The sequence below is a fragment of the Mytilus californianus genome, unplaced genomic scaffold (assembly GCF_021869535.1).
Source record: "Mytilus californianus isolate M0D057914Y unplaced genomic scaffold, xbMytCali1.0.p SCAF_4, whole genome shotgun sequence".
Classification (NCBI taxonomy): domain Eukaryota; kingdom Metazoa; phylum Mollusca; class Bivalvia; order Mytilida; family Mytilidae; genus Mytilus; species Mytilus californianus.
This window is the reverse complement of record NW_026262690.1, coordinates 81,012,675-81,040,071: the sequence shown is the minus strand read 5'-3', so window position 1 is coordinate 81,040,071 and position 27,397 is coordinate 81,012,675. Positions and strand designations below refer to the sequence as shown.

The 27,397-nt window shown below is 31.8% G+C and overlaps 2 protein-coding genes across 2 annotated transcripts in view; one reads left to right on the top strand and one right to left on the bottom strand.

The window, feature by feature from the left end:
* Positions 1–4,941, bottom strand: part of LOC127738669 (protein phosphatase 1 regulatory subunit 14B-like) — a 45,030-nt gene extending 40,089 nt beyond the window's left edge. The window contains exon 1 of the mRNA XM_052249999.1: positions 4,891–4,941. Within this exon, the coding sequence (XP_052105959.1) occupies positions 4,891–4,892 (2 nt within the window). The 5' untranslated portion in view covers positions 4,893–4,941. The remainder of the gene's footprint in view (positions 1–4,890) is intronic.
* Positions 1,422–26,140, top strand: LOC127738660 (probable WRKY transcription factor protein 1). The gene is made up of 8 exons (XM_052249987.1): positions 1,422–1,986; positions 4,070–4,298; positions 5,573–5,692; positions 6,583–6,732; positions 7,609–8,979; positions 11,666–11,707; positions 13,334–13,423; positions 20,988–26,140. Exons 1-8 carry the CDS (start codon positions 1,468–1,470, stop codon positions 21,353–21,355), a joined length of 2,889 nt encoding a protein of 962 aa, XP_052105947.1. The 5' UTR covers positions 1,422–1,467; the 3' UTR covers positions 21,356–26,140.
* The last annotated feature ends 1,257 nt before the right edge of the window (positions 26,141–27,397 follow it).

The following is a 27,397-nucleotide window of genomic DNA, read 5'->3' as shown; positions in this document are numbered from 1 at the left end:
CTGTTCTATAAATTGTAATCCTGAGTTTTCTATCTGTTACATGCCAAGAAATCCTCGCTAAAAATTCCGGTGGACCTCCTACGGCACCTATTAGTATTTAAAGATTTGATTTCATTCAACAAATTAATTTATGACCTGCAAGTACGTGTCGCTTAGAACACGGCCATATACCAAATGGTTAATATTAATCATCCATGTAATTTGCTCTATGGGATGTTTGCAAAATTTCAACGGAGGCAATTTCTTGGCATGTTCTCTTCTTTCGTCTTCCCCACGTGTATATCACTCTCTTCCATTTTAAGAATATTTATTTACTGAGAAAAACTGTTCACTTACCTATATATAAATATTTATAAAAATTCTAAGTAGTTTTAATCAATTTATTCACTAATTGCGACAAATTCCGTATATATTTCACGTTTCATTCCCAATCCGATGGCATTTTATTATAAAACCGGATGTGGGTACGCGTAGCCTATGAATGGCAATTTGACTATTCGTACCCGCATGCGGGTACGCGCAGACACTGCCTTATTTATATCAAGGATTTAATTTACTATACAAATCCTTGTTTACGAATTCCTTAACATTGTCAATTGTTTACAAGAGCTTCTACACATTTCCGTAAAAATACATCTATTCTTATAACAGACGAGTATAAATGAGAGTCAAGATCGATCTAAAATATTAAATTGTTATTTGTATTTTCTTTATACAATTGAAATTTGTTTACAAGAGCTTCTACGTATTTCAGTTAAATGTGACACCTCTGAATTCGCAGTGCTTATACCCATGCATGCAGACGAGCCGCTGAGACTACTATAACACAGTAATATAGTAGTCTCAGAGACGAGTAATCAAGTCAAAATAGATCTAAATTTTGTATCAATTTGCTATAAATGTTTCCCTTATAGTTTTAACTTATAAACAAGATTTTCTTCACATTCCGGTAAAATTACACCTGTGAATTCGCTATGCTACTATAACAGAAAAGTGTAAAGCGGCAAGACAGATTTGAATTTCAAGTGTAATCAATATTTTTTTTTTATATTTTCATGAATCTATTTACAACAGTTTCTACACAGCTCAGGTCAAATGGACAATATGAAGGATGTACTAAAGAAACAAAAGAAAGTTTTATAACAATTCGCCTGAACAGAGACAAATAATATTGTATTACATGTCTCTGGTCTGAATAAAGCTTGTCAAATGGGCAAATCATAGACATGCATATAATAGTGTGGTTAAAACAAGATTATGACTGTCCTTCCGTTAAGCTTTCCTAAGATATACTCAGACACTCAATGATATTGGAGAAAGTGGTCCACTGAGAATTAACGCGAAGTTTCGTTTTGTGAAACAATCTGTAATTTTCTACTTTTTTTTTGTGTCCCTATAGCTATCCTTCCGCACTAACCGGAAGTGATGTCAACACATAAACACAAGGCCAAGAAGTAGAAGCACAAAATGGTTAAAATCTTATGGATTATATCTCTCATTTGCATAGCTCACGCAAGTAAAGAGAAGCTCCAAGATTTGGACCAACTTCTTGACGACCCGAACATATGGCAGTATATAGAAAAGCGTGTTGAACAAAATAAGAACGATGATATACCCATAGAAAACGATGACAACAACGACGACGGCGTTGATGATGTTGGTTCGCCGAAACAGAAAATCCAATTGCAAAACAGACACCAAAATTTCCGACAACCAGACATGCGCAATGAAAACCAACGTCGTTATCCTAACTATAGAAATGAGCACAATTATCATGAAACAAATCCTTATGGCCTTAAAACTCTGTCTGATAGCTCAGGCAATTCATGCAGTTACAACCTAAATACAAGTGTAATAATCAAATCCCAGTCGTCTCTGGATAATGGTGCAGCTTATCTGAAGAATGCTTTTAATTTGAGTGCGAAGGAATGTGCCAAGAAATGTTGTTACACACAGAATTGTAACCTAGCAGTATACGAGGCGAAGGTACAACCCTTTTTTCCTTACACTATAGTCACTAATATTGAGATGTTAGACTTTATCAAGTTGTCTTAATTTTTGGCCAATAATTTACATTCTCTGTAATCGTATGTGATATTGTTAAGCATTTTATCTTTGGTATGCCATAATATATTGTACTGCAATCCGTTTATATGATCACACAATAAAACCAATTTTATTATATTGTAGTGAAATCTGGGGTACCTTTAAGATTAACTCTGCTGCTTGCAAGAAAAAAAGTGATTATCTATTTGAATTAATTTACATAAATGAATATTTGGAAAAATCACATTTCAGGTATCTAAAATATATTCTTGGTGTAAATAAAAAAGCCTCAAATTTGGTAGTGTTATCAGAGGTTGCAAGATTTCCTCTTTATTTTTCTGTCATTATATCTATGGTAAAATATGTACACAGGCTTAACAAATTGGACGATGGGTTACTTTATGATGCTTATGTTTGTAATAAAATTTTAGATGCAGGAAACATTAATTGTTGGTATTCATCTATGAGATATATGTCCTTCAATCACTTGATATACAAAATTTGAATACAAAGCTCAATAAATTAATTAAATTTGTAAAATGTAACCTTTGTAACAGTTTTAAAACATTTTGGGTGGTCAAAAGATCTGATACCTTATCACAAGGTAATAGTAAATTAGAAAATTATTTCAACCTCAAGACTGACTTCGTAAAGGAGGCTTATTTATCAATTAAAGATTTTAATATAAGAAGAGCTATATGTAAATTGAGAATAAGTGCACATGATCTTAAAATTGAGAAAGATAGATATAGTAAAAAATACATAGAGAGAAGTCAGCGTCTATGTCATCACTGCCTATCACATGGATCAAATTCTATTGAAGATGAGACCCATTTCACAGTAAGTTGTCCTTTATATAACGAACAGAGAAAATTATTATGGGATAAAGTAAACAGTTTTTGTAATAATTTTAAAGAATTACCCAAGGATAAAAAATATTTCTGGCTGTTCACAAATGAGCATTTACCAACTCTTATGTGCCTAGGCAATTATATAATTAAGTGTTTAGAAATAAGATCCAGGTGGATACAAAATATATAAAATAATATTTAATTATTATGAAATTATTGTTATAGTTATGTAAGACACATGATGTGTTAGGCTCTGATCCTGTCCATAATATGATAGTATTATATTAGGATCTAGTTTTTCTTTTTTCCAATCATATTGTGCTTAATATTGTTGTAAATGATGCTCTTTATGGGTTCTTGATTAGATTAATAAAATTCTTATCTTACAATGTATCTTATCTTCTTATTGTATTGGTTAGTGTATGATATATGATCTTTTCTTTTCAGAAAAACTATTTACTCTATAAAAAAAAATAGAAGGATAAAATTAAATGAATTATTCAATTGGAAGAAAAAGCTTTTATTTGCTTCAAAATTGCTTGAAAAAAATTAAAATTTCTATGAGAAATAAAATTTGCCAACTCCCACACACGAGTAATGGTGAATTTCAATACAAAGTGTCAAATATCAATATTAATCAAATTGTCATATTTGCTGTATACAAATGTTCTACAAATTTCACTAAATTTGCTGACAAGGTTTAGCGATTTATAAATTTTTATTGCAACTTCAATCATCATTTCGCCACCAAGATTATGACCAAAGTCATTTACATGTATAACTGAACATGAGAGCCAAGTGAAAAGATCCCACAGACTTAATTGTTTATGTAGACCTTTTGAGCTAAATCAGTGTACATGAAAATACTATCCTGTAAAATCAAAGAATATTTTAGTACTCAGGGAAAATGTGTAAGGACATGGATTGCCATTCTCTATAAATAGATGACTTTAGCATATAAGTCGCCAACTCGTCTGTCATTACCCTTTTCTCTTCCTTCAAGTTGCTAGTTGTTGTCCAGTTTAAATCCTCACTCTAGATAACTTTTTTGTGAAGAAATTTAAAGACCATACAGAAATTTTCTTAAATTTGACATGCTGGATTGGTCAATTATTATAGTTTGATCATGATTTAAAAAATGGTATTCTCATGTATGTCTATTTATATTTCAGGAAGAACACAGCTGCTATCTTTTTGACTGTGGTACACCATCAAAATGTGTGTTTGCTCATCATGGCAACTACAGTGTGATGTCATTCCAAATCAATGACTTTATGCCAAGTGCTCATCAACAGTATCATGAGAATGAATTAGAAAACCTTGGTAAAGCTAAACCTCCGACTCCATCCCCACCACCGCCAGCTACCCACACACCAACACCTTATCCACAAAGACTAAAAGGTATGTTATCTTCCACATAAAACCTTGGTAAAGCTAAACCTCCGACTCCATCCCCACCACCGCCAGCTACACACACACCAACACCTTATTCACAAAGAGTAAAAGGTATGTTATCTTCCACATAAAACCTTAGTAAAACTAAAACCTCCGACTCCATCCCCACCACTGCCAGCTACACACACACCAACACCTTATCCACAAAGACTAAAAGGTATGTTATCTTCCACATATAACCTTAGTAAAACAAAACCTCCGACTCCATCCCCACCACCGCCAGCTACACACACACCAACACCTTATCCACAAAGACTAAAAGGTATGTTATCTTCCACATAAAACCTTGGTAAAGCTAAACCTCCGACTCCATCCCCACCATTACCTTAACAAGCCATAGTGAAAGGTCAGTTATCAGTGCTCTACCTAGAAAATGAAAGGGAACAGGGCACCAGTTGAGAGGACAGTTACATTTGTAAATTATGGCAGATCAATTGATTGTTATTTGCTTAACGTCAGGTGGCAAGGAACTCTGAAAGACTTGTGTGAAATTATTATATATAACTAAAATATTTACAAAGTTATTTTAAATACTCACATGATGAAGAGTCAGTTAGTTAACAATTCAATTACATGTACTAACATAACAGGAAGTTAAAAGGAAGGAAGGAACAATTTTTGTATATATAACAAACCATTGAATATTTTTATATTGATTAACTTAGCGAAAGTTCATATATACATGTACGTTTCACCTTAATAACTGACACTATGAAGCGGTAGTATAGTTTCTTGTTCTTGATATAGTACATTATGAAAGTGGGGGGCGAAAGATACCAAAGAGACATTCAAACTTATAAGTCGAAAATAAATTGACAATGCCATGGCTAAAAAAGAAAAAGACCAACAGACAAACAATAGTACACAAAACATAACATAGAAAACTAAAGACTGAGCAACACGAACCCTAGCAAAAACTCGGGGTGATTTATTCTTGGTTTGTAAGGTAACATGCATATGGTTAATAACAAAACAAAAATCATAAACTTTTTTAAAATTAAAAAAATTTTGCATGCATTTATTGTTGCAATTTTTGAACAATAGTGTTAAATTTTGAAAAAAAAAATAATTTGATAGCGTCGAAAAACTAAAAAAAAAAATTTTCCCCACTCAGACAAAAAACCATAACCCCCCCTTGAAGTTAAATGGTTGCTCTCTTACAGAGGCCTTATAACACCATGGTGCTGCTTCAATTCACATATCAAATGAATTATTTTCAGTGCCATTGTATGGAGATTGTGATATAGATTGGGATGAACAGTGTGTTGATAGAAATGCAGAATGTCGTGATGAACAATGTAAATGTAAAAAAGGTTACCATGCCATCTATGCTATTTGTAGTAAGTAATCCTTACTTTGGGATCCGATAGGTATTTTTCAATATTGTTACAATATTTCTTAATCTATATATAATGATAACTGAGACATAATGGATGTTTGTAATTTGAATTTTAAGAGAGGTTTTTACAATAATAATTATTTTTTTAAAGGTGATTTAAATTTATTGATATGAGTTTTGATTTTATCTTTACACAAAATTAGAAAATATAAAAATAAGAAGATGTGGTATAATTGCCAATGAGACAACTCTCAACCAGAGACCAAATGACATAGAAGTCAAAAACGATAGGTCACTGTTTAGTTATCAAATTTTATTTAAAGTCACATTGTACTATGCCTACTAACCGGTAACTAGTTTGAGTTTCAATACAATGGTTTTATTGTGCAATATTTTTCTTGAATTCAAAACTTGGTATATGACACCAAACAAACACAGACAACACACACATGTAAGATGTTTTTAACATTTAGGTTACAATATGTGTGTGAACAGTGTGCCAGTTTAAATGCAGAATGTCTATTCGTGTACTAGAACAGGATTTCATTTTCAAAATGTCTGCACAGATGATACTATAATTAAACAACAAATTTTATTGGACTGTTTGACAGACTTTTGCTGTATCACATGATGCATATATACATTAATATGTATATACGCCTGTGGATTAAAAATTATATTAAAATAACTCTGATTTTTGTGTGACATGTTGAGTTACATTTGTACATTCTGCCTCCATGACCTTTAAGCACCATGGTGCTATCTCAATGTTATTACAAATCACATTGTGTTTTTTGAAAATGCTGATGAGACCACTGTTGTTCATAGTATTAGACACACCAGATATTTTTTATCAATATTAAATTTTAACCATGAGGACATTTATTTCAGGAGAAGTTTGTAGTGATGAAGAATTTCAATGTAAAAATAAAGGACAAAATATTGATGTACCTGATTGTATAGATAGTAAACATAGATGTGATGGAGTTCCACAATGTGCTGATGGTAGTGATGAAGAGAAGTGCCCTAAAAAATATGAAGGTAGGTTACCTCCCCTTATAAATAATTATCTTTCGTGACTACTGATAAGTATATTGTTAGTGATTGGTATGCTGATGGCAGTAATGAAGAAAATTGTCCTAAGGTTGGTTACTTCCCCTTTTAGTCAATTATCTCTCATGACTATATCGATAAGTATATTGTAAGTGTGTTGATGGCTGTGATGGAGCAAACTGTCCTAAAAATCTAAAGGTAGGTTTAATACTTCTGCATAGTCCATTATCTCTCATGACTATATGTATATAGATAATTATATTGTAAGTGATCAGTCTGCTAATGGCAGTAGTTTTTGCTATGACAAATCCATGTTTTAAAGAATAACTATCATTGCATTTATTCACAATTAAAGTCATCTGTTCAAAACAAAATAAGTGAAAAGCTGTTATATTAGACTTATTCAATTTAACTGATAGACTTTTTGTCTTTTCTATACTTGCAATCTCTCATCGGAAATAAGTCTAAGGTCAAACAAGAAATGCAAAAAAAACAATGTTTAATAGATGGTAAACTATATTATACATGTTATAGAATACTGTGGAATTCTTTGTCTTTTTTAATGGTTTGGCCAAAAGTTACAAGTGTATTCACCTTCCTGTGTACATATGATTATTTTGTAAATTTAATCCTTTTCATGATTCTATGGCATGCAAAGGTTCTGAAAATCAGCATTTCGTAATATTGCACTAAAGGTATATGGTTCAGATATCTACCAGTAGAGAAAACTGTTAACAGATTACTAATAAATTGTGTTATTTTGCATCAAAGATGTATTACACATAATATTATTCATTTTCATTGTGTGCTGAAAGTTGTTCACATCATAATATCTTTAACTGTAACTTAATTTGAATTCATTAGAAAATGTAGGAAGTAAAACTGAAGTGAAAGGAAATCAAAGGACAATTGCAGAAAATAGGGATTTACCTAGCCTTTCTAATAGAGTAGCAAGTAAAGCCATACAAAATCCTGTGCCTAAGAACCAGTCACCATTACTGACAAACAGTGATAAAGTTTCTGGGAACCAGTTTTATGGACCGGTACCAGATAAAACTGGATTTGTTAATCCAAACTTGTATGGAAACAATAACCCCTTGCTGCCCCAACAAATGCAGGATTTCTATTGGCCACAACAGCAGGGATTGTTAAATAACCCACAACAGTACCAGTCACCCTACTCAGATTACCCACAATTCCAAGGTCAGCAATTAGGTCAAGGATATTTAAATCCTCTTGGATATGGAGGACAGAAATACAACAACCCATTCAATCCTGGACTAAAGAGTGATAATTCAAATGTCAATTCAAAATTTTACGGTGCATATGGACCAAACCAAAATGTGCCTTTGCAGAAATATCCTTTGAACCAAGAATATGATAAAAATGCCGGGAATGATATGAATCAAAATTATCCAGACTCTGTCAAACCTTTGTATGGTGATCTGAATGTATATCCTAAATATAACAATCTCCCTCCAAATGGATACCCTAGACTGCCACATGAAGGTAGGAGAAATAATAAGACAAATGTAAATAAACAGCCTGTACCTCAGCCAACTACAACTATTAAAACAACACATCCCTCTACTACTACTACTACAACAACCACGACAACAACAACTTCTGCTCCACCTGTTGTCATGACAACTAGAAAATCAGCCATGAATGAAAACAATGCATACATTGATGAAAACTATTATCCAGGTTGGTCAGGAAATGATGATAGCTATTATAAAAATAATCGTCAGCAAAAACAACAGAAATCTAATAGACATAAATCTCAAAATGGTCAACAACATTTTAAGGGTTCAGATGACAACAGGCCTTACCAAAATTCAGATGATAACAAACATTTTGAAGATTCAGGTAATAACAAACATTTTGAAGATTCAGGTAACAACAAACATTTTGAGGATTCAGATGACAACAACAAACATTACAAAGACTCAGAAGACAACAGGAATTACAAGGAATCACATAACAACAGGAATCCCCCAGTTTCCCATGACGACAAGCATTACAAAACTAAGGTAGATAACTCCGGAAATGAAAATTTTCGTAATAGATATCCATACAGATTTAGACAGAAAGGAAAATATTCAGATTATGATGACAACACGAGATACAATAATTGGCCAGAGTATTATGATGATGGCTCTGATTATTCTGAATACCGCCAACAACAGAATCATAGACCAGGCAAGGATTACTATGAGAATATATTTGCACCAGGTAGTTCAATGTTGTACCTTAGCACATAGATGTCGTAAAACTGTCAAACAGCACCAAAATGTTGCCTGGATGTTGTACATTGCAGTATGCATATAATTTTATTTTCACCTGTTTTAGCTGTTAAGCATCTCTTTATTTTGTTGTTGTTTTTGTTTTTACCTATATCAGTCTTTTTCTTTCTTTGATGGTATACACTTTGTTTGACTTCCTTAAAGTAGTGTTTCTTCCAGTTGTATAGAAGATCAGGCTTGATTCATAACCTCCTAACATTCCGTGCACACTTTCTTGTTAATTTCAAAATAAATAAGCTCTACTGTAGGAAAGTTCAAAAGTTTGCAGATGTTTTCCTAACAGTGAAGAATCCAAAGGGCAAAAAAGTTAGACTTAAAGCAGGAAAATTTGCTTGTCTTTTTTTCTTCACTGATAATGATTTTTAGAGTTACTTCTACCTTTTTACATTTATTTACCTAAATACCTTGGTTTCTTTGTGTTGTGTATGTGTGTGTGTTTTGTTTGTGTTGATGTTCACACTTGAATTGTCTTCATACACCAATACTCATATAAGTGTTAAATAATTTTTATTTGCATCTAGTCAGTCGACCAACTATAATTTTACAAATAGCTATTTAAACATTTGATACTGAATAATTCAAATCAAAATAACTCGAGTGGTACAGCTTGATTTAGTTAACTTTACCAAAGTTTTACCCAAGTTCCACGAGAAATTTTGGTTTCAACCACTGAAATTTTTTAAAACAGTGTTTCATAAGATTAAACAAGAATTGAACATTTGCAAGAAATTGGTCAACACTTATATGATTTTTACACGCCCGTTTACAGGACGTATAATGGTATACTGTTGTCTGTCCGTCTGTCTGTCGTCAACATGTCGGACAATAACTCAAAAACGCTTTGAACTATTTGCATGAAACTTTGGTGAATTGTTTATATGTATTGACATGAGCTCCCTTTCGATTTTTATAAATTTTAGATTTTACGTTTCTGAGTTATGGGGTTTTATTCATTAAAAAAGGGGATTTTCTAGTTTTCGGACAATAACTCAAAAACGCTTGAACCAATTTTCATGAAACTTTAGTGAATTGTTTATATCTATTGCTGTGAGCTCCCTTTCAATTTTTATAAATTTTAGATTTTATGTTTCCTAGTCATGAGGTTTTATTCATTAAAAAAGGGAGGTTTCCCAGTTTTTCAAACAATAACTCAAAAATACTTTGAGTAGTTTTCGTGAAACTTTGGTGGATTGTTTATATCTATTGATGTAAGCACCCTTTTGATTTTCATAAATTTTAGATTTTACGGTTCAGAGTTATGGGATTTTATTAATAAAAAAGGGGGGATTTTCCAGTTTTTGTACAATAACTCAAAGTGCTTTGAGCATTTTTTATGAAGCTTTGGTGACTGGTTTAATTCTATTAAAATAACCTCCCTTTAGTTTTTTATAAATTTCTGATATGACATTGAGAAGTTATGGAAGTTTATTCTTTGATATGCGACAGGCGTATCATGTGCTCATGGCGCAGATCTTTATTGTTGTATGTGTTAGGATTACAAACTGCATATATTGTATCATAAAATAGTTGCAGTAGTTTAAAGTAACAGATTTTTTATTTTCAGATGTTATTTTTAGCATATTTTAAGCTGGTATTATTATTAATTCTTTGCAATTCAATTTTATTTTAAATAGGTATAAATGTCTTTGAATTTCAGGTTCTGGAAAGACAAAACATCATAAACATAAGGGTATACTATGGCCGCATTCGTGCGGTATAATAAAATGTTCTACTTCAATAAGATAACATTCACATTCTGAACTACAATAATTCTTCTTAATTCACTGTTTCATAATCTGTAGAGATATGGGTAATAAAGTAAAATTGTGTGTACATGTACACCAACACATAAATAACTTCAGGCCATTCATTAAATATCGATTGCTCTAGAGTTAATCATAATTCTGACATCTTTGTGTTCTATGATTTGCTTTTAAAAATATTACCCAGCTTTCATGAGATTCTGAATTCTGAACTTTAGATATTCTAATGGTTCTTTTAACAAAAATCACTGTAGATTACAACACATCTCTGCACAGGTTACTAAATACCATTACACCATTGGATTATTTTAACAGTAAATGTTGATTGCCAGTAAATTGTAATGTTATTTTAATGTTTAAATGTGATTGAATTTGGCTGGTTATTAATGCTGATAAGATGACACAAAAAATTGGAACTGAAAAAACGATTTGAAATTACCATAGTGTGTTACACATGCATTGAATATCTTGAAATATGTATGGAAAGTATTTAATATTTCTCTGTTAGTATCTAACTTGCAGAAAATTTTGTTCAAACACAAACAGTTTACTACACATGTTTGAGTGGGATGATTTTAAATGTTGCACATATTGTTGGATATGCTATGTATATTAATCAGTGACTTCCAAACATTATCCCACCTTTGTACTGTTCTAACAGGCTAAATTAGTAATTTTGTTGATAGTAAAATATATGCAGTTCTACAGTTGTAATTATTTGATTAAGAAGTAAATGTGCAAATTATTAATTAGAAGTCAATTTATATGAGTCTATTTCCATTATAAAACATTTATTGAATTAATTGTAACTTTAAAGGAAGTGATTGTATAATTGTTTTATCATTTTTGCAGATAAACAGTCAAATGACAAAGATGAAAATCATGAAGACAAAGGTTTGTATGGATTCATACACATGTAATTATAATACATGTATAATAAATTATTGAAGCTCTCCTGGTCACACGAGCCATTGTGAGCTGTGACAGTCACTTAATATCAAGGTTGGCAAAAAAGCGGTCAATACTAGTATTGACCATGCCGGCGGTTAATACCGGGAAATACTGGCAAATACTGGTCAATACTGGCAAATACTGGGCAATTGAAATTTTGATAGGACTTTACTATAAAACTAGTCCCTACCTCAGGTCAATTAGTGAATTACTTGGTAAATGGATAGATATAGTCACAAGGCAGAAAGTCACTTATTTACTACATTGTAATAGGACAAAAAGTCACAATTAATTAGTTCATGAACATGGTTTAATGAAGATTTATCAAATATTAATTTAATCATACAACAGATATAGTCATTAACACCATGAAGTCAGTCACTTAAGAGAGACTATATAACATCTGGTTTTCTTAACAGTTATTTTGAAAGATGCAATTAAAAAAATTAAAAAAATTGTTTTATATATATATATGTTATATATTTATTAAAAAAAAACATTTCCTGCATTTAGAACAATTTTATCATGCTGTTGAATAGCCAGGAATTAATTCATTGTTTAAAACAATCTTTAGAAATCACTTTTATGACTTTTTTCCTGTTATGTCAACATTTATTAGGGGACAGTTGTTATAGTAATTAAACTTTTGACACCTGTTAGCCATATAATAGGTAATGCTCTGATAATCTATATTGCTAGTCACTTGTAATTCTATTTACCTGTAAAATTCAAACCTTTTCAAGAAAAATATATATCTTGATTTATACATGTTAAAAAGTTAATATCTGTTATATGAATGTTCATTCACTTTTTCAATAAAAAAAAGTCCTAGGTGACCTGAGTGGTCTGAGTATTTCATCTTCCCTGATCACCAGCCTATCAACTAAGGTTGTAAGTTCTAACTCCTCTCTTGGCAAACCAATCTTACTTGACTCATATATATAAAAAAGAAGATGTGGTATGATTGCCAATGAGACAACTCTCCACAAGAGACCAAATGACACAGAAATTAACAACTATAGGTCACCGTACGGCAGTATACTCTGGCATCCTCCACCATTAAAAACTTGATGCCATGATATAGCCATGTTTGTTGAATCTGATGTTTTAACACCAACAATCAATTAAAATATATCTAGTGAAAACACCAGACCAGTTTGAACTAAACATGTCCACAATTACTTTAAGGCATCTAGATTCAGTAGTGTGTTTTTTCTATTACATGTATGAATGAAAGTTTATTTCCATTCAAAATATTGCAATTCTAATAGTCTTTTTTAAAATACTTTACAATGAATAACCAAAAAATATTTTGAAAAAGATGGTAAAATCTTACTGGTACTCTTAATTGTTCAGTTGAAATCAACTTATCTTAACTTTTTAACAAGTGTAATTTTTTTTAAAACTTTACACATGGAACTGTTGCATTTGACCTTTAAGTCATTACATCGACAAAGAGAATAGTCTAGTTAAAAGTTTTTTTAGTAGTATTTGTTGTACAAAATATGTTTTATAAGTCAGAGTATAAGTTTAAAACTTTTTATCATTCAGTGCATTGTTTCTTTACAGTAAACACTCCAGCCCCACCTAAACCAGTGGTTGAACAGCCAGATGAAGACAAATCAGAAGAATCTGATAAAGATATACCACTAGAGACAGGTATGTACTTAAAACAGTATATGTTGTTATTGCACTTTTTCTTATTATGTATAAAACAACAGGAGATGTAGGGTATACATCAATGAGACATCAAAGAAACAACACTATAAAACTGAAGAAATTTGTTTTGTTTATTTTGGTTATCAGAGAATTTTGTGCTGATTGCAAATGAAAGATTGTTTCTTTTTAATTTGTTCTAAATTTTTATAGTCTCTATGATTTAGAGCTTTTGTTTTTGGGTTACTGTCTCAATGACACATATCCCATATCTACTTTTATACATATTTACAGGACAATATTGGGTTTTTAACAATAAAAATATGTTTGTACTAATATGTCGAGCTCTACATCACCCAGTCTAAAAAAAGTTGTGAATAGTTTTCTTTCCTTTTTCAATTATAACTGAAATATTGATATACAGTTCAAATTAAAATCTTCATGCTCAGCATTTTGTAGGGCTTCATTTCAGAAATCTTTGATTTATAGCTATCTAAAGTGCTTAACTATTGTGTCAAACAGAGAAACCATATTTATGCCCCCGCCTTAGCGGAGGGGGCATTAAGTTTTATCCTTGTCCATCTGTACGAACGTTTGTACGTCCCAAAATTGGTTTCCGTTCTCTAACTTTAGTTTGCCTCAACCAAATGTTATGAAACTTATACACAATGCTTATTACCACATAACACAGATCAAGTTTGAATTTTGGTGGCGTCACTTTTACTGTTCTAGAGTTATGCTCCTTTACAAATAGAAAAATTGCTGAAATTTTCGTTTCTGTTCTCTAACTTTAGTTTGCTTCAACCAAATGTTATGAAACTTAAACACAATGCTTATTACCACACAACACAGATCAAGTTTGAATTTGGGTAGCCTCCCTTATACCATTCTAGAGTTGTGCCCCTTTACAAATGGAAAAAATTGCTGAAATTTATGTTTCCGTTCTCTAACTTTAGTTTGCTTCAACCAAATGCTATGAAACTTAAACACAATGCTTATTACCACAAAACACAGATCAAGTTTGAATTTTGGGTAGTGTCACTTTTACCATTCTAGAGTTATGTCCCTTTTAAAATGGAAAAATTGCTGAATTTTTCGTTTCCGTTCTCTAACTTTAGTTTGCCTCAAATAAATGTTATGAAACTTATGTGCAATGCTTTTTAGGGCCCTGCCAAATGGCGGACGCCCTATAGTGATCAGTCAGTCCGTCCGTCTGTCTGTAACAAATTGTGTCCGCTCTATATCTAGAGAACCGTTATGATTTCAAGGTTTATACTTGATATGTATATTAACCAACACAAGAGGGTGTGTCATAATGTATGTACAACTTCCTAGGTCAAAGGTCAAGGTCAAAAACTTTGGTTTTAGTTGACAACCCCATGTCCTATGGTAAAGATTGTGTCTGCTCTATATCTTGAGAACCGTTATGATTTCAAAATTTATACTTGACATGTATATAATCCAACACCAGAGGGTGTGTCATAATGTATGTACAACTTCCTAGGTCAAAGGTCAAGGTAAAAAACTTTGGTTTCAGTTGACAACCCCATGTCCAATGATAAAGATACAAATTTTTTACCACACATTATTCACAGCGGGGCCCACAGAGATGACTCCCATCTCAATGATATCTAGTTACCACAAAACACAGATCAAGTTTGAATTTTGGTGGCTTCACTTTTACTGTTATTGAGTTAAGCCCCTTTACAAATGGAAAAATTGCTGAATTTTTCAGCAATTTTTCGGTTTTTTTTTTTGCGGTCGTATATTGGTATGACGTTGGCATCGTCGTCGTCCGAAAGACACAATGGTTTTCGCACTCTAACTTTAGTTTAAGTGAATGGATCTCTATGAAATTTTACCATGAGGTTCAATACCACAAAAGGAAGGTTGGGATTGATTTTGGGGGTTATGGTACCAACAGTTAAGGAATTAGGGGCCAAAAAATAAGCATTTTTGTAACTCCCAGACATAACTTGTGTGTTAGTGAAATTTGGCTGACATGGCAATATGCTGTGTGACTAAGTAATGCAAGCTTCTCCAAATAGAACAGAACTCACAATTTTTTGTTTGTTTAAGAAAGATTGATTTTTTATATGCCCATTTACGGGATGTATTATGGTATACCGTTGACAGTCTGTCTTTCCGTCCGTCCGTCGTCAACATGGATCTCTCTGACATTGTACCACAAGGTTCCATATCACAAAGGGAATGTTAGGATTGATTTTTGGGGTAATTGCCTCAAAATTTTAGGAATTAGGGGCAAAAAAAGGGGCAAAAAACAAGCATTTTTCTAGTTTCCAGACAATAACTTGTGTGTAAGTGTATGGATCTCTTTGAAATTGTACTACTAGGTTCCATATCACAAAGGGAAAGCTGGGTTTGAATTTGGGGGTAATTGCCCTATACGTTTAGGAATTTGGGGCCAAAAAGGGGCCTAAAAACAAGCATTTTTCTAGTTTCCAGACAATAACTTGTGTTCAAGTGTATGGATCTCTCTTAAATTGTACTGCAAGGTACCATTCCACAAAGGGAAGGCTGGGATTAAGTTTGGGGTGATGAATAATAAGGGGGTTCAAAAAATTTGGGGGAGGGATTTTTTTTTTCTTTAAAATTTTCCATTTCAAATTGGTTATTTCTGATTTATATATAAAAGCAAATAATAATGATATGGTTTGAATAGGTAAATTAAAAAATTTTAAGTTCTTAAGACGACATTCATTCTGTGTCAGAAACCTATGCTGTGTCAAATATTTAATCACAATCCAAATTCAGTGCTGTATCAAGCTTGAATGTTGTGTCCATACTTGCCCCAACTGTTCAGGGTTCGACCTCTGCGGTCGTATCAAGCTGCGCCCAGCGGAGCATTTTATTGTTTTCTAACTTAAGTTTGCCTCAAGCAAATATTATGAAATTTATACACAATGCTTATTACAACAAAACTCAGATCAAGTACAAATTTGGGTAGTGTCACTTTTACCGTTCTTAAGTTATGTCCATTTATAACGTTATATGCAAGCGAGGGCATCATCTGTGTCCCATGGACACATTCCCCATTTATTTTTTTTTTACATTCTATTTCAAACACATTCATCATATTGTATGTATTATTTGGCTGTCATGGCAATATGCTGTGTGACTAAGTAATGCAAGCTTCTCCAAATAGAACAGAACTCACAATTTTTTGTTTGTTTTAGAAAGATTGATTTTTTATATGCCCATTTACGGTACGTATTATGGTATACCGTTGACAGTCTGTCTGTCCGTCCGTCTGTCGTCAACATGGATCTCTCTGACATTGTACCACAAGGTTCCATATCACAAAGGGAATGTTAGGATTGATTTTGGGTGTAATTGCCTCAAAATTTTAGGAATTAGGGGCAAAAAACAAGCATTTTTCTAGTTTCCAGACAATAACTTGTGTGTAAGTGTATGGATCTCTTTGAAATTGTACTACTAGGTTCCATATCACAAAGGGAAAGCTGGGTTTGAGTTTGGGGGTAATTGCCCTATACGTTTAGGAATTTGGGGCCAAAAAGGGGCCTAAAAACAAGCATTTTTCTAGTTTCCAGACAATAACTTGTGTTCAAGTGTATGGATCTCTCTTAAATTGTACTGCAAGGTACCATTCCACAAAGGGAAGGCTGGGATTAAGTTTGGGGTGATGAATAATAAGGGGGTTCAAAAAATTTGGGGGAGGGATTTTTTTTTTCTTTAAAATTTTCCATTTCAAATTGGTTATTTCTGATTTATATATAAAAGCAAATAATAATGATATGGTTTGAATAGGTAAATTAAAAAATTTTAAGTTCTTAGACGACATTCATTCTGTGTCAGAAACCTATGCTGTGTCAAATATTTAATCACAATCCAAATTCAGTGCTGTATCAAGCTTGAATGTTGTGTCCATACTTGCCCCAACTGTTCAGGGTTCGACCTCTGCGGTCGTATCAAGCTGCGCCCAGCGGAGCATTTTATTGTTTTCTAACTTAAGTTTGCCTCAAGCAAATATTATGAAATTTATACACAATGCTTATTACAACAAAACTCAGATCAAGTACAAATTTGGGTAGTGTCACTTTTACCGTTCTTAAGTTATGTCCATTTATAACGTTATATGCAAGCGAGGGCATCATCTGTGACCCATGGACACATTCCCCATTTATTTTTTTTTTACATTCTATTTCAAACACATTCATCATATTGTATGTATTATTTGGCTGTCATGGCAATATGCTGTGTGACTAAGTAATGCAAGCTTCTCCAAATAGAACAGAACTCACAATTTTTTGTTTGTTTTAGAAAGATTGATTTTTTATATGCCCATTTACGGTACGTATTATGGTATACCGTTGACCGTCTGTCTGTCTGTCCGTCCGTCGTCAACATGTCGGACATTAACTCAAAAAAGCTTTAATCAATATGCAAGAAACTTTGGTGAATTGTTTATATCTATTGACATGAGCTCCCTTTCGTTTTTTATAAATTTCAGATTTACCGTTTCTGAGTTTTGGGGTTTTATTCACACAAGTCCACAAATTCTACAATTTTCCTTTTGAAAAATGGTTTTTATACGACCGCAAAAAAATTTTGTGGTCGTATATTGGTATGACGTTGGCGTCGTCGTCGTCGTCGTCGTCGTCGTCCGGCGTCGTCGTCGTCCGGCGTTGTCGTCCGAATACATATTGGTTTTCGCACTCTAACTTTAGTTTAAGTGAATGGATCTTTTTGAAATTTGACCATAAGGTTAAATACCACAAAAGGAAGGTTGGGATTGATTTTGGGGGTTATGGTACCAACAGTTAAGGAATTAGGGGCCAAAAAGGGGCCAAAAATGAGCATTTTCTAGTTTCCAGACAATAACTGTGGAACGGTGTATGGATCTCTCTGAAATTATACTACAAGTTTCCATACCACAAAGGGATGGTTAGGATTTGCTTTGGGGGGTTATGGCTCAAACCGTTTAGGAATTAGGGGCAAAAAAGGGGGAAAAACAAGGTTGTCCTGGTTAATGGACAAATACTTTAGTACAAAACATAATTTAAAGCAGTGTAAGGGAGATAAATCAAATACATCATTGAAATTATCACCCTTACACTGCTTTTAAATTATGTATAAAGTAATGGTTAATGAACAATAAAGAAAATCTAAAACAGTGTAAGGGAGGTAATCCAAATACAACGTTTTGGTTACTTCCCTTACACTGCTTTTAAATTATGTTTAAAGAAATGCATATTTATAAAGGAAGACCAGTAAAAATATCTGCAAATGTTTTCATCTTTTTTTTTTACAAAAAAATCCATATGAAAGATTTGACACTATATTTTTATTAATTCTATTATATAATAGATTGAGTTAGCACTATGGTAAATTTAAATGGGTAATTATGGTTGCCAACTCCATTGGAAATTTGAATTAAGATTATGACCATATCTTGAGGGAAAGAATTTTTTTGGGGGAAAAAGGGGGGGGGGGATAAAAAGAAATTGTGGGGGGCCAATTTTTTCTCATTTCAGATTTCAGAAATTAAAAAGAATTATTCTTCAAATATTATTTTTTTTTCAAATTTCAAATATTGAAAAATTTCAAGAAGTAATCTTTAATTGCACAGTATGGCGCATTAGATTTGTAAAATCTTTGATCACATTTATTTATTTGTTATGCTGAATCTAACAGTGTATTTAGATTTTTAATTTTGGGTCCAGTTTTCAAATTGGTCTACATTAATGTCCAAAGGGTCCAAAATTAAACTTTGTTTGATTTTAGCAAAAATTGAATATATGAGGTTCTTTGATATGCTGAATCTAAACATGTATTTAGATTTTTGATTTTTGGCCCAGTTTTCAAGTTGGTCCAAATTGGGGTCCAAAATTAAACTTTGTTTGATTTCAACAAAAATTGAATATATGGGGTTCTTTGATATGCTGAATCTAACCATGTATTTAGATTTTTTATTTGTGGACCCCGTTATCTAATTGGTTCATATTGAGGTCAAAAGGGTCCAAAATTAAACTTTGTTTGATTTCATCTAAAATTGAATTATTGGGGTTCTTTGATATTCCAAATCTAACCGTGTATTTAGGTTTTTAAATTTGGGTCCTGTTTTTTAAATTGGTCTACATTGAGGTCCAAAGGGTCCAAAATTAAACTTAGTTTGATTTTGACAAAAATTGAATTCTTGGGGTTCTTTGATTTGCTGAATCTAAACATGTGTTTAGATTTTTGATTATGGGCCCAGTTTTCAAGTTGGTCCAAGATAGGGTCCAGTATTTAAACTTTGTTTGATTTCAACAAAAATTGAATATATGGGGTTCTTTGATATGCTGAATCTAAACATGTATTTAGATTTTTGATTATGGGCCCAGTTTTCAAGTTGGTCCAAATTGGGGTCCAAAATTAAACTTTGTTTGATTTCAACAAAAATTGAATATATGAGGTTCTTTGATATGCTGAATCTAACCATGTATTTAGATTTTATATTTATAGGCCCCGCTATCAAATTGGTTCATATTGAGGTCAAAAGGGTCCAAAATTAAACTTTGTTTGATTTCATCGAAAATTGAATTATTGGGGTTCTTTGATATGCCAAATCTAACCGTGTTTTTAGATTTTTAATTTGGGTCCTGTTTTTTAAATTGGTCTTCATTGAGGTGCAAAGGGTCCAAAATTAAACTTAGTTTGATTTTAACAAAAATTGAATTCTTGGGGTTCTTTGATATGCTGAATCTAAACATGTGTTTAGATTTTTGATTATGGGCCCAGTTTTCAAGTTGGTCCAAGTTGGGGTCCAAAATTAAACTTTTTTTGATTTCAACAAAAATTGAATATATGGGGTTCTTTGATATGCTGAATCTAACCATGAATTTAGATTTTTTATTTGTGGGCCCCGCTATCAAATTGGTTCATATTGAGGTCAAAAGGGTCCAAAATTAAACTTTGTTTGATTTCATCAAAAATTGAATTATTGGGGTTCTTTGATATTCCAAATCTAACCGTGTATTTAGATTTTTAATTTTAAGTCCCGTTTTTTAAATTGGTCTACATTAAGGTCCAAAGGGTCCAAAATTAAACTTAGTTTTATTTTAGCAAAAATTGAATTCTTGGGGTTCTTTGATATGCTGAATCTAAACATGTGTTTAGATTTTTGATTATGGGCCCAGTTTTCAAGTTTGTCCAAGTTGGGGTCCAAAATTAAACTTTGTTTGATTTTAACAAAAATTGAATATATGGGGTTCTTTGATATGCTGAATCTAACCATGTATTTTGATTTTGGACATTGGACCATAATAGGTAAATTAAAAAAATTCAAGTTCTTAGACCACATTCTTTCTGTGTCAGAAACCTATGCTGTGTCAAATATTTAATAACAATCCAAATTCAGAGCTGTATCAAGCTTGAATGTTGTGTCCATACTTGCCCTAACTGTTCAGGGTTCGACCTCTGCGGTCGTATCAAGCTGCGCACCAGCGAAGCATTTTATTGTCATTTTGAAAGATGAGAAACTGAAATGAGATTGACAAAGCAATATTGTGATGCACAGATAATATATAATTGATTTATTTTATAGATGATAAGGATGAAGATAAAGATCAACAGATCAAAGCTGATTCAGAGGAAAAAGAACCAGTAAAACAGAAACCGACTGATAGACCTGAATATGCAAAAAATTCTACTACAACTACGTCTGAAACTCCTAAAGAACCAACAGATACAGAGAAAAAAGTGGGCTTGGAAGGACCTAAAAAAGTTGTAATAAAAAGTCCAACAGACAATAATCAAGGCCCAATCGTGGCCCTGGCATTAGGACTTGGTATTTGTCTAATGTTACTTATATTTGTTGGCTGTCGATTACGGACAGTTAAGCGAAGAATCAGACGTGGAAAAAGTTTGCATTCCAATGAAGCCGATTACTTGATAAATGGCATGTATCTGTGAAATGTTTATTGCTTATCATGCTTATACAGGGTCAGGGTTTTATATATATCCAAAAATGTAAAAGATTCTTTGAAAGGATTGTACTTTTTGTCTCACTTTCCTGTCCCAGTTTTATAGTAATCATATCTTTTCAACAGTGAAAACAGATATTCCATATTGCCAGATGTTTTACTAGAAATTTGGTCAAATATGTTGTTAAAATTTTGGATCCTTAAAATGATTTGAATGAAAAAAATTGTAAAAAGGGGAATCGAAAAAATTCTCTTTGTTCTAACAAATTTACTGATATAAATATTTGTCAGTAGGAAGCTATATTTTTTTTTATTACTGAATCATCAGTCAGTTACCAGAAAGATATTAGGTCACAAGTTTAATGATTTAGGCAAATTTGACTTAACTGTGTATTGTCTGTTTGCTGACATTTGAATTTCATGTTAAAATTCACCAATGAGGTAATAAAAAAACAAGTCAAGAATGTTGTTGAAATAGAACAATATCTGTTTGAGTATAAGATCTTCACATTTGATGCAAAAGTTTGTGTTTCTAAATCAGTGTCATTTAAAAGACAAATAAATGTTTGAACTGCTTTATTCATGGCAAAAAGTTAATATGATGTGTACACTGATTTATAAATTCAGTACAAAGTCAGACCTAAAGTTATTAACAGATGTTTTGATGACTTGTAAATTCAGTACATTTTACAACCAAACTGAGACATGTGTTAACTTTTTTTAACAACTGGTCAGTTCATTTTGAATTTAACCTAGAGCATTTTAAATTTGTCAGGTATTGAAATATTTATTTCCAAATGTGAAACAACTCTCTATAGGAGATTTACTTGAGTTTCTCTGGTGCAGTTTTGTTTCAAGACTTGATATTTTTAGAATTATACTTTATAGAACAACTTTTGTTAACACTCATTTGATATTGGTTGTAAAGCACCATACAGAGTAATAAATATGTTTTAAGAAGAACTAGAATAGCATGCTTGTGCTAGTTTGATAAGAAATGTATAACTAAATGCACTTTGATCTCTGAGAGTGAGAAGTGCTGGTTTTCTTTACTATTATTCTTTTATGTCTATCTTTCTTGTACAATCACATCATTTTTCTTAAATAGTATAGTTTCTTGTATATATTGACTATAATCAAAGTAATATTTGCCTTATGATAGCGAGTTAGTGGATATGTTAAAAGTTTTTGAGTAAGGTTCTTACACTTTTTAAGTGAATGTCTTTGCACAATTAGAGATAAGATTAAATACACTGTCTAATATTACCTAGCATGAAAACCTTATTTTTCTTGGCAGTGTTCATGTATAACAGCTTAGCTATTTAAGTGTGTAGTAAGTGCAATGGATATGTTTCTTTATTTAATACCTAATCCATGAATTATTTTTAGTCCCCTACTGACGAAGTCGAAAGAGACTTGAGTTTGCACTCCGTCTGTCTGTCTGTCAGTCCATCCGTCAGTCCGGGAAATCAGTTTTCCACACTTTTTGTCTTCGGGCTTAAAGATATTTATTTGATATTTGGTATATTGTTTAATCATGACAAGTTACAGATCCAGTTCAAATTTTGTTCTGGTCTGATGATTTTGTGCAGAGTTATGGTCCTTGGACTTAGAAAATTCACTCAAATAATCAGTTTTCCACACTTTTTTTCGTCATGCTTGAAGATATTGATATGATAATTGGTATATAGTTTTATCATGACAAGTTACAGACCAAGTTCAAATTTTGTTTCGGTCTGATGATTTTGTGCAGAGTTATGGTCCTTTGACTTAGAAAATTCACTTAATCAGTTTTCCACACTTTTTTTTCGTCATGCTTGAAGATATTGACTTGATGTTTGTTATATAGTTTACACCATGACAAGTTATAGATCAAGTTAGCATTTTGTTGCAGTACAATTAATTTTTAACCGGTAGGGAACTATTTATTGCCATGCAATACTCTCAGAATGCTTGTTTACCTAAATATGCAAAATTCTATGAATGAATATTTGGTTTTACAGCTTGCAAGTTCTATGGTTACAAGAACAAGTTTTACAGGCATACATTGAAAACTAAACAAATGAATGAAAATGTCTGCAAACAGCCTATTTCAGAAAATATAGGCAGTGCACACACTATTTGTTCACAGTTCAAACTGGTGAAGTTAAAAAATAGAATAAAAAATTGTTATGAAAACAGCCATTGAAACAATACAAACAAAAATTGTTGGATATTCTCTGGACATTGTATATTATACCTGTTTTAAAAAAAGATGTTAAATGTACCAAAAATCATGGGTATTAAATGTTAATGGAGTTGTGAACATGTGCAATATGTGTAAAATTGTAGTAAAATATATTTATATGCAATGTTTGTGATGTACTATTGTGTACTTTTCCTCAGAGTTACAGTGAGACCTGTCAAAATAGAACCCTATGAAATTTGAAAACTGTTTGAATTATCACCCAGTGTCATAACATACAATGATTATTCTTTTGGGATAATTTATTATTAGATTATATAATTTTGAAGAAAAAAATAATAATTTATTATTAGTTTATCTAATTTTGAAGAAAAAAATCAATTGCTGTTGGGTTTGGTTAAGACAGGTATCACTGTATATGAACTCTGTGAATTAGAAATTGACCTTATTAAAATTTTTACAGGTACATGTATCATAATGAAATTTTTTTCTGTGACATATTTTCTTACTTTGGAATTAGGGGAATTTTGTTTATTAAATGGTGAATGCTATTAATGTTACAAAAATGGCTTGGTCAGAAGACCCCAGAGTATTACATCTTGATCTTGATAGGTGCAGTTGTGCTCATTTATTTATAGAGAAATAAATTAAGTTTAGAGATGATTGTGTTCAAACCAGGTTTTGAAAAAAAGACAATCTAATGGTTTAGATCGAAGGCTTTTAATTATCGATGGTGAATCTCTCAAACTTATTAAGGTCTCCACGAAGAATAGAGATATATGAGGTTTATATGCATGAAAGGTTGATGAAGCGTTTCTACATGCTCATCTCCACCAGGTCAAGATGACCCAAAAGTAATTGCACCTTAAATTAAAGATATTTTAAAATATCATAAAATGGGAAGATTGAAAATTTTATACTGAGAAATATTTTTTTTAGTATATATGAAAGTTTTGAAGAAACCAGTGAATTTTGACATTGAGTATTTAGCCTTTATAACCAGCTTGGAAGGTAACTGATATATATGTTCCTGTTGAAATTTTATTGAGGCCAATTTCTGTAAGCCTTGTAATATCATATAAGTGGTTGTGTATTCTTTCTTTTATATGTTAAGTTTATCCATTCATAAATTTATTTCATTTATTATATATATAATAAGTAACATTTAGTTTAGTTTATAGTTTATTGTTATACTTGTAACAATGCTTTATTAATTCCATTAGTCTAAGAGAAGTGTGATTACAGTTTGCAATTTAAAGGGGGAGAGTGATGCTTTAGAATGAAGAATCCTGTGATAATGTCTTTCTGAAGTTTATAATGAAAAGTTCAAATTCACTGAAAGAAGAAAAGTTCTCAAACTATTTTAGACATATTTTTTCTATATTGAAATAATGTAAAGGAAATATTATTTTTAATATCAAAATATTAGATGTGGATTGTTCATGACATCTTTTCACTTTCTTTTAGAAAATCCTACAAATGTTTGTCTCCATGAATAACCTTAGCAACATGCATTTTTATGCTTTTCAGTACAAAAGTAATTGGACTCATTTGCTGGTTTAAGATAGATGAGGGGTCTAAATTAAAATCAATAGCATTTTTCAATAATTTGCCAAAATGCTATATAGATGAAAAGTCTAACAAATGAATTACATTCTTTTCACAAAATTTGTACTTTTAATTAAAGATCTAGACCACTTGTGTTCTACTATTTTACAATCCAAGATAGCTGAAGACACCAGATCTACCTTAATTATTACATTTAGTTTACAGGACTTTTTAATATTGATGATGGTGATACATATTGTCTTGAAGTTTCAACATCAATCTCAATGATATGAGTTTTATACTTCTTGTTAGTAACAATATTTCACTGATCCATTATTAATTTGAAGATTTGTGTGAAAAATCTATGTGTATTAAGGAATGCAGAAATATCTCAATTCAATTGTAACATAGATATATATTGAAATATCATTTATTTGATTGTGTTCCAATTAATCAGTGTTAAGACAAATTTTTTCACCCAAAGTTTATAGAGATTAGAATTGTTGCTTTATAAAAAATTGTTACCAACTATTAACCAGATTTGTAATTAAGTTGGGGTTTTTTGTAAAAGACAGGCTTCTCTTATTTTTTCATTTTATAAATAATCTCAGGCTTGGTAGATCTGATTCATTTTCAAACTTTATCCCACCAAACTTTGTATGTTTATATGTTTTGTAATTTTCTATAGTTAAATCAAAACATGACAGAAGTGGAAAATTTCTGTTTAATATTGGAAGAAAACATGTTTCATTTAAAGGGTAAAAAGTGATATTTTTTCTTTATCATTCCACTTTCTTCTGAAATAAAAAAGGAAGAAAACGATTTGAAGAAATCCACTTGATATTTTTCTTATACATTAAATGTACATAGTTTATTTTTGAGCTTATGTACAGAATTCCATAGGAGGAGTTTATTTTTGAGCCAATGTAAAAGAATTCCAAAGGAGGAACATTCCGAAGAGATATGTTAGCATGTTTCTGTTGTATTTTATACATTGTTTATGTTAGATTGTTTATTAAATAAATTTTGATAGAAAAGTTGTGCTTGTGTTGTTATTAAAAAAGAATGGTGTATGATATCTCAGACAGATCATCGGTGCTTTGACCTGATGGCATCAGATAGAAGCTGATTACTTAGAATTATTCTACAATAGATGATGAAACTACCCTCACCCAACAAAATTTGATCTCATTTATCAATCAACTAAAGTTGACACGATCATAAATTCAAGAGCAGTTGATTACATTCTTAATAATCACCAAAAGTTGACACTATCATAAATTCAAGAGCAGTTGATAAAATTCTTAATAATCACCAAAAGTTGACACTGTCATAACTTCAACAAAAGTTGAAAACATTCCCACCAATCAACGAAAGTTTACACTATCATAACTTCAACAAAAGTTTGTTACAATCTCATCAATTAACACAAGTTGACACTGTCATAACTTCAACAAAAGTTTATTACATTCTCATCAAATAACACAAGTTGACACTGTCATAACTTCAACAAAAGTAGAAAACATTCTCACCAATCAACAAAAGTTGACACTATCATAAATTCAAGAACACTTGATTACACTCACATTGCTCTAACACAGATAATCTCACACTACCATCATCCAACAAAAGTTGAGGACTACCATAAAGCTAGTGATGTGTTACCTTCACTTCAACCAAGTGGATATGAATTTTCATCATGCTTACAAGATTTATACAAAATACAGTTTTGCTGGAATTAAGTAGAATAGGAATAAATGTCAGCAGCTATTTTACAGCAGAAAATGGGAAATTTTTGCAATAGATGGCTCCATTCATGGCTTTAAGTGAGTTCATGCACTTCTACTGTAACATCATCAAGGTTTGGATACTGAGAAGACTCCCTCCCCCTCCAAAATATGACTACATGTGGTGGTGTGGTCACTGATCAAGTGTACTTAGAGTATAGAAATTCGCTCAACCCCAGACTTCTTCCATCCAGCAGTAAAACCCCTACTAAGTGGGGCATCTGTTTGGCTGTGCAGGATGTATAATTACACAATTACATAGTGGCAATGGGGATGTTAAATTTTTGTGCCTGTTTTAGGGAGTGCCAAACTCTAAGATAAAGATCCCTTGCAGCAACTCAAAGGGATGTATAAGGGGCTTGTTGCAGGGCAAATGTTTTGAGTCTATCCAACATATAAATTAAACAAGTTGAACTGAGCTCTTGCTTACTAATGATACCACCACTAAAAGTATTCTTTAAACAGGATGTTGATGAGCAATTGATGTGAAGATGTGTTACGATTGCAAATG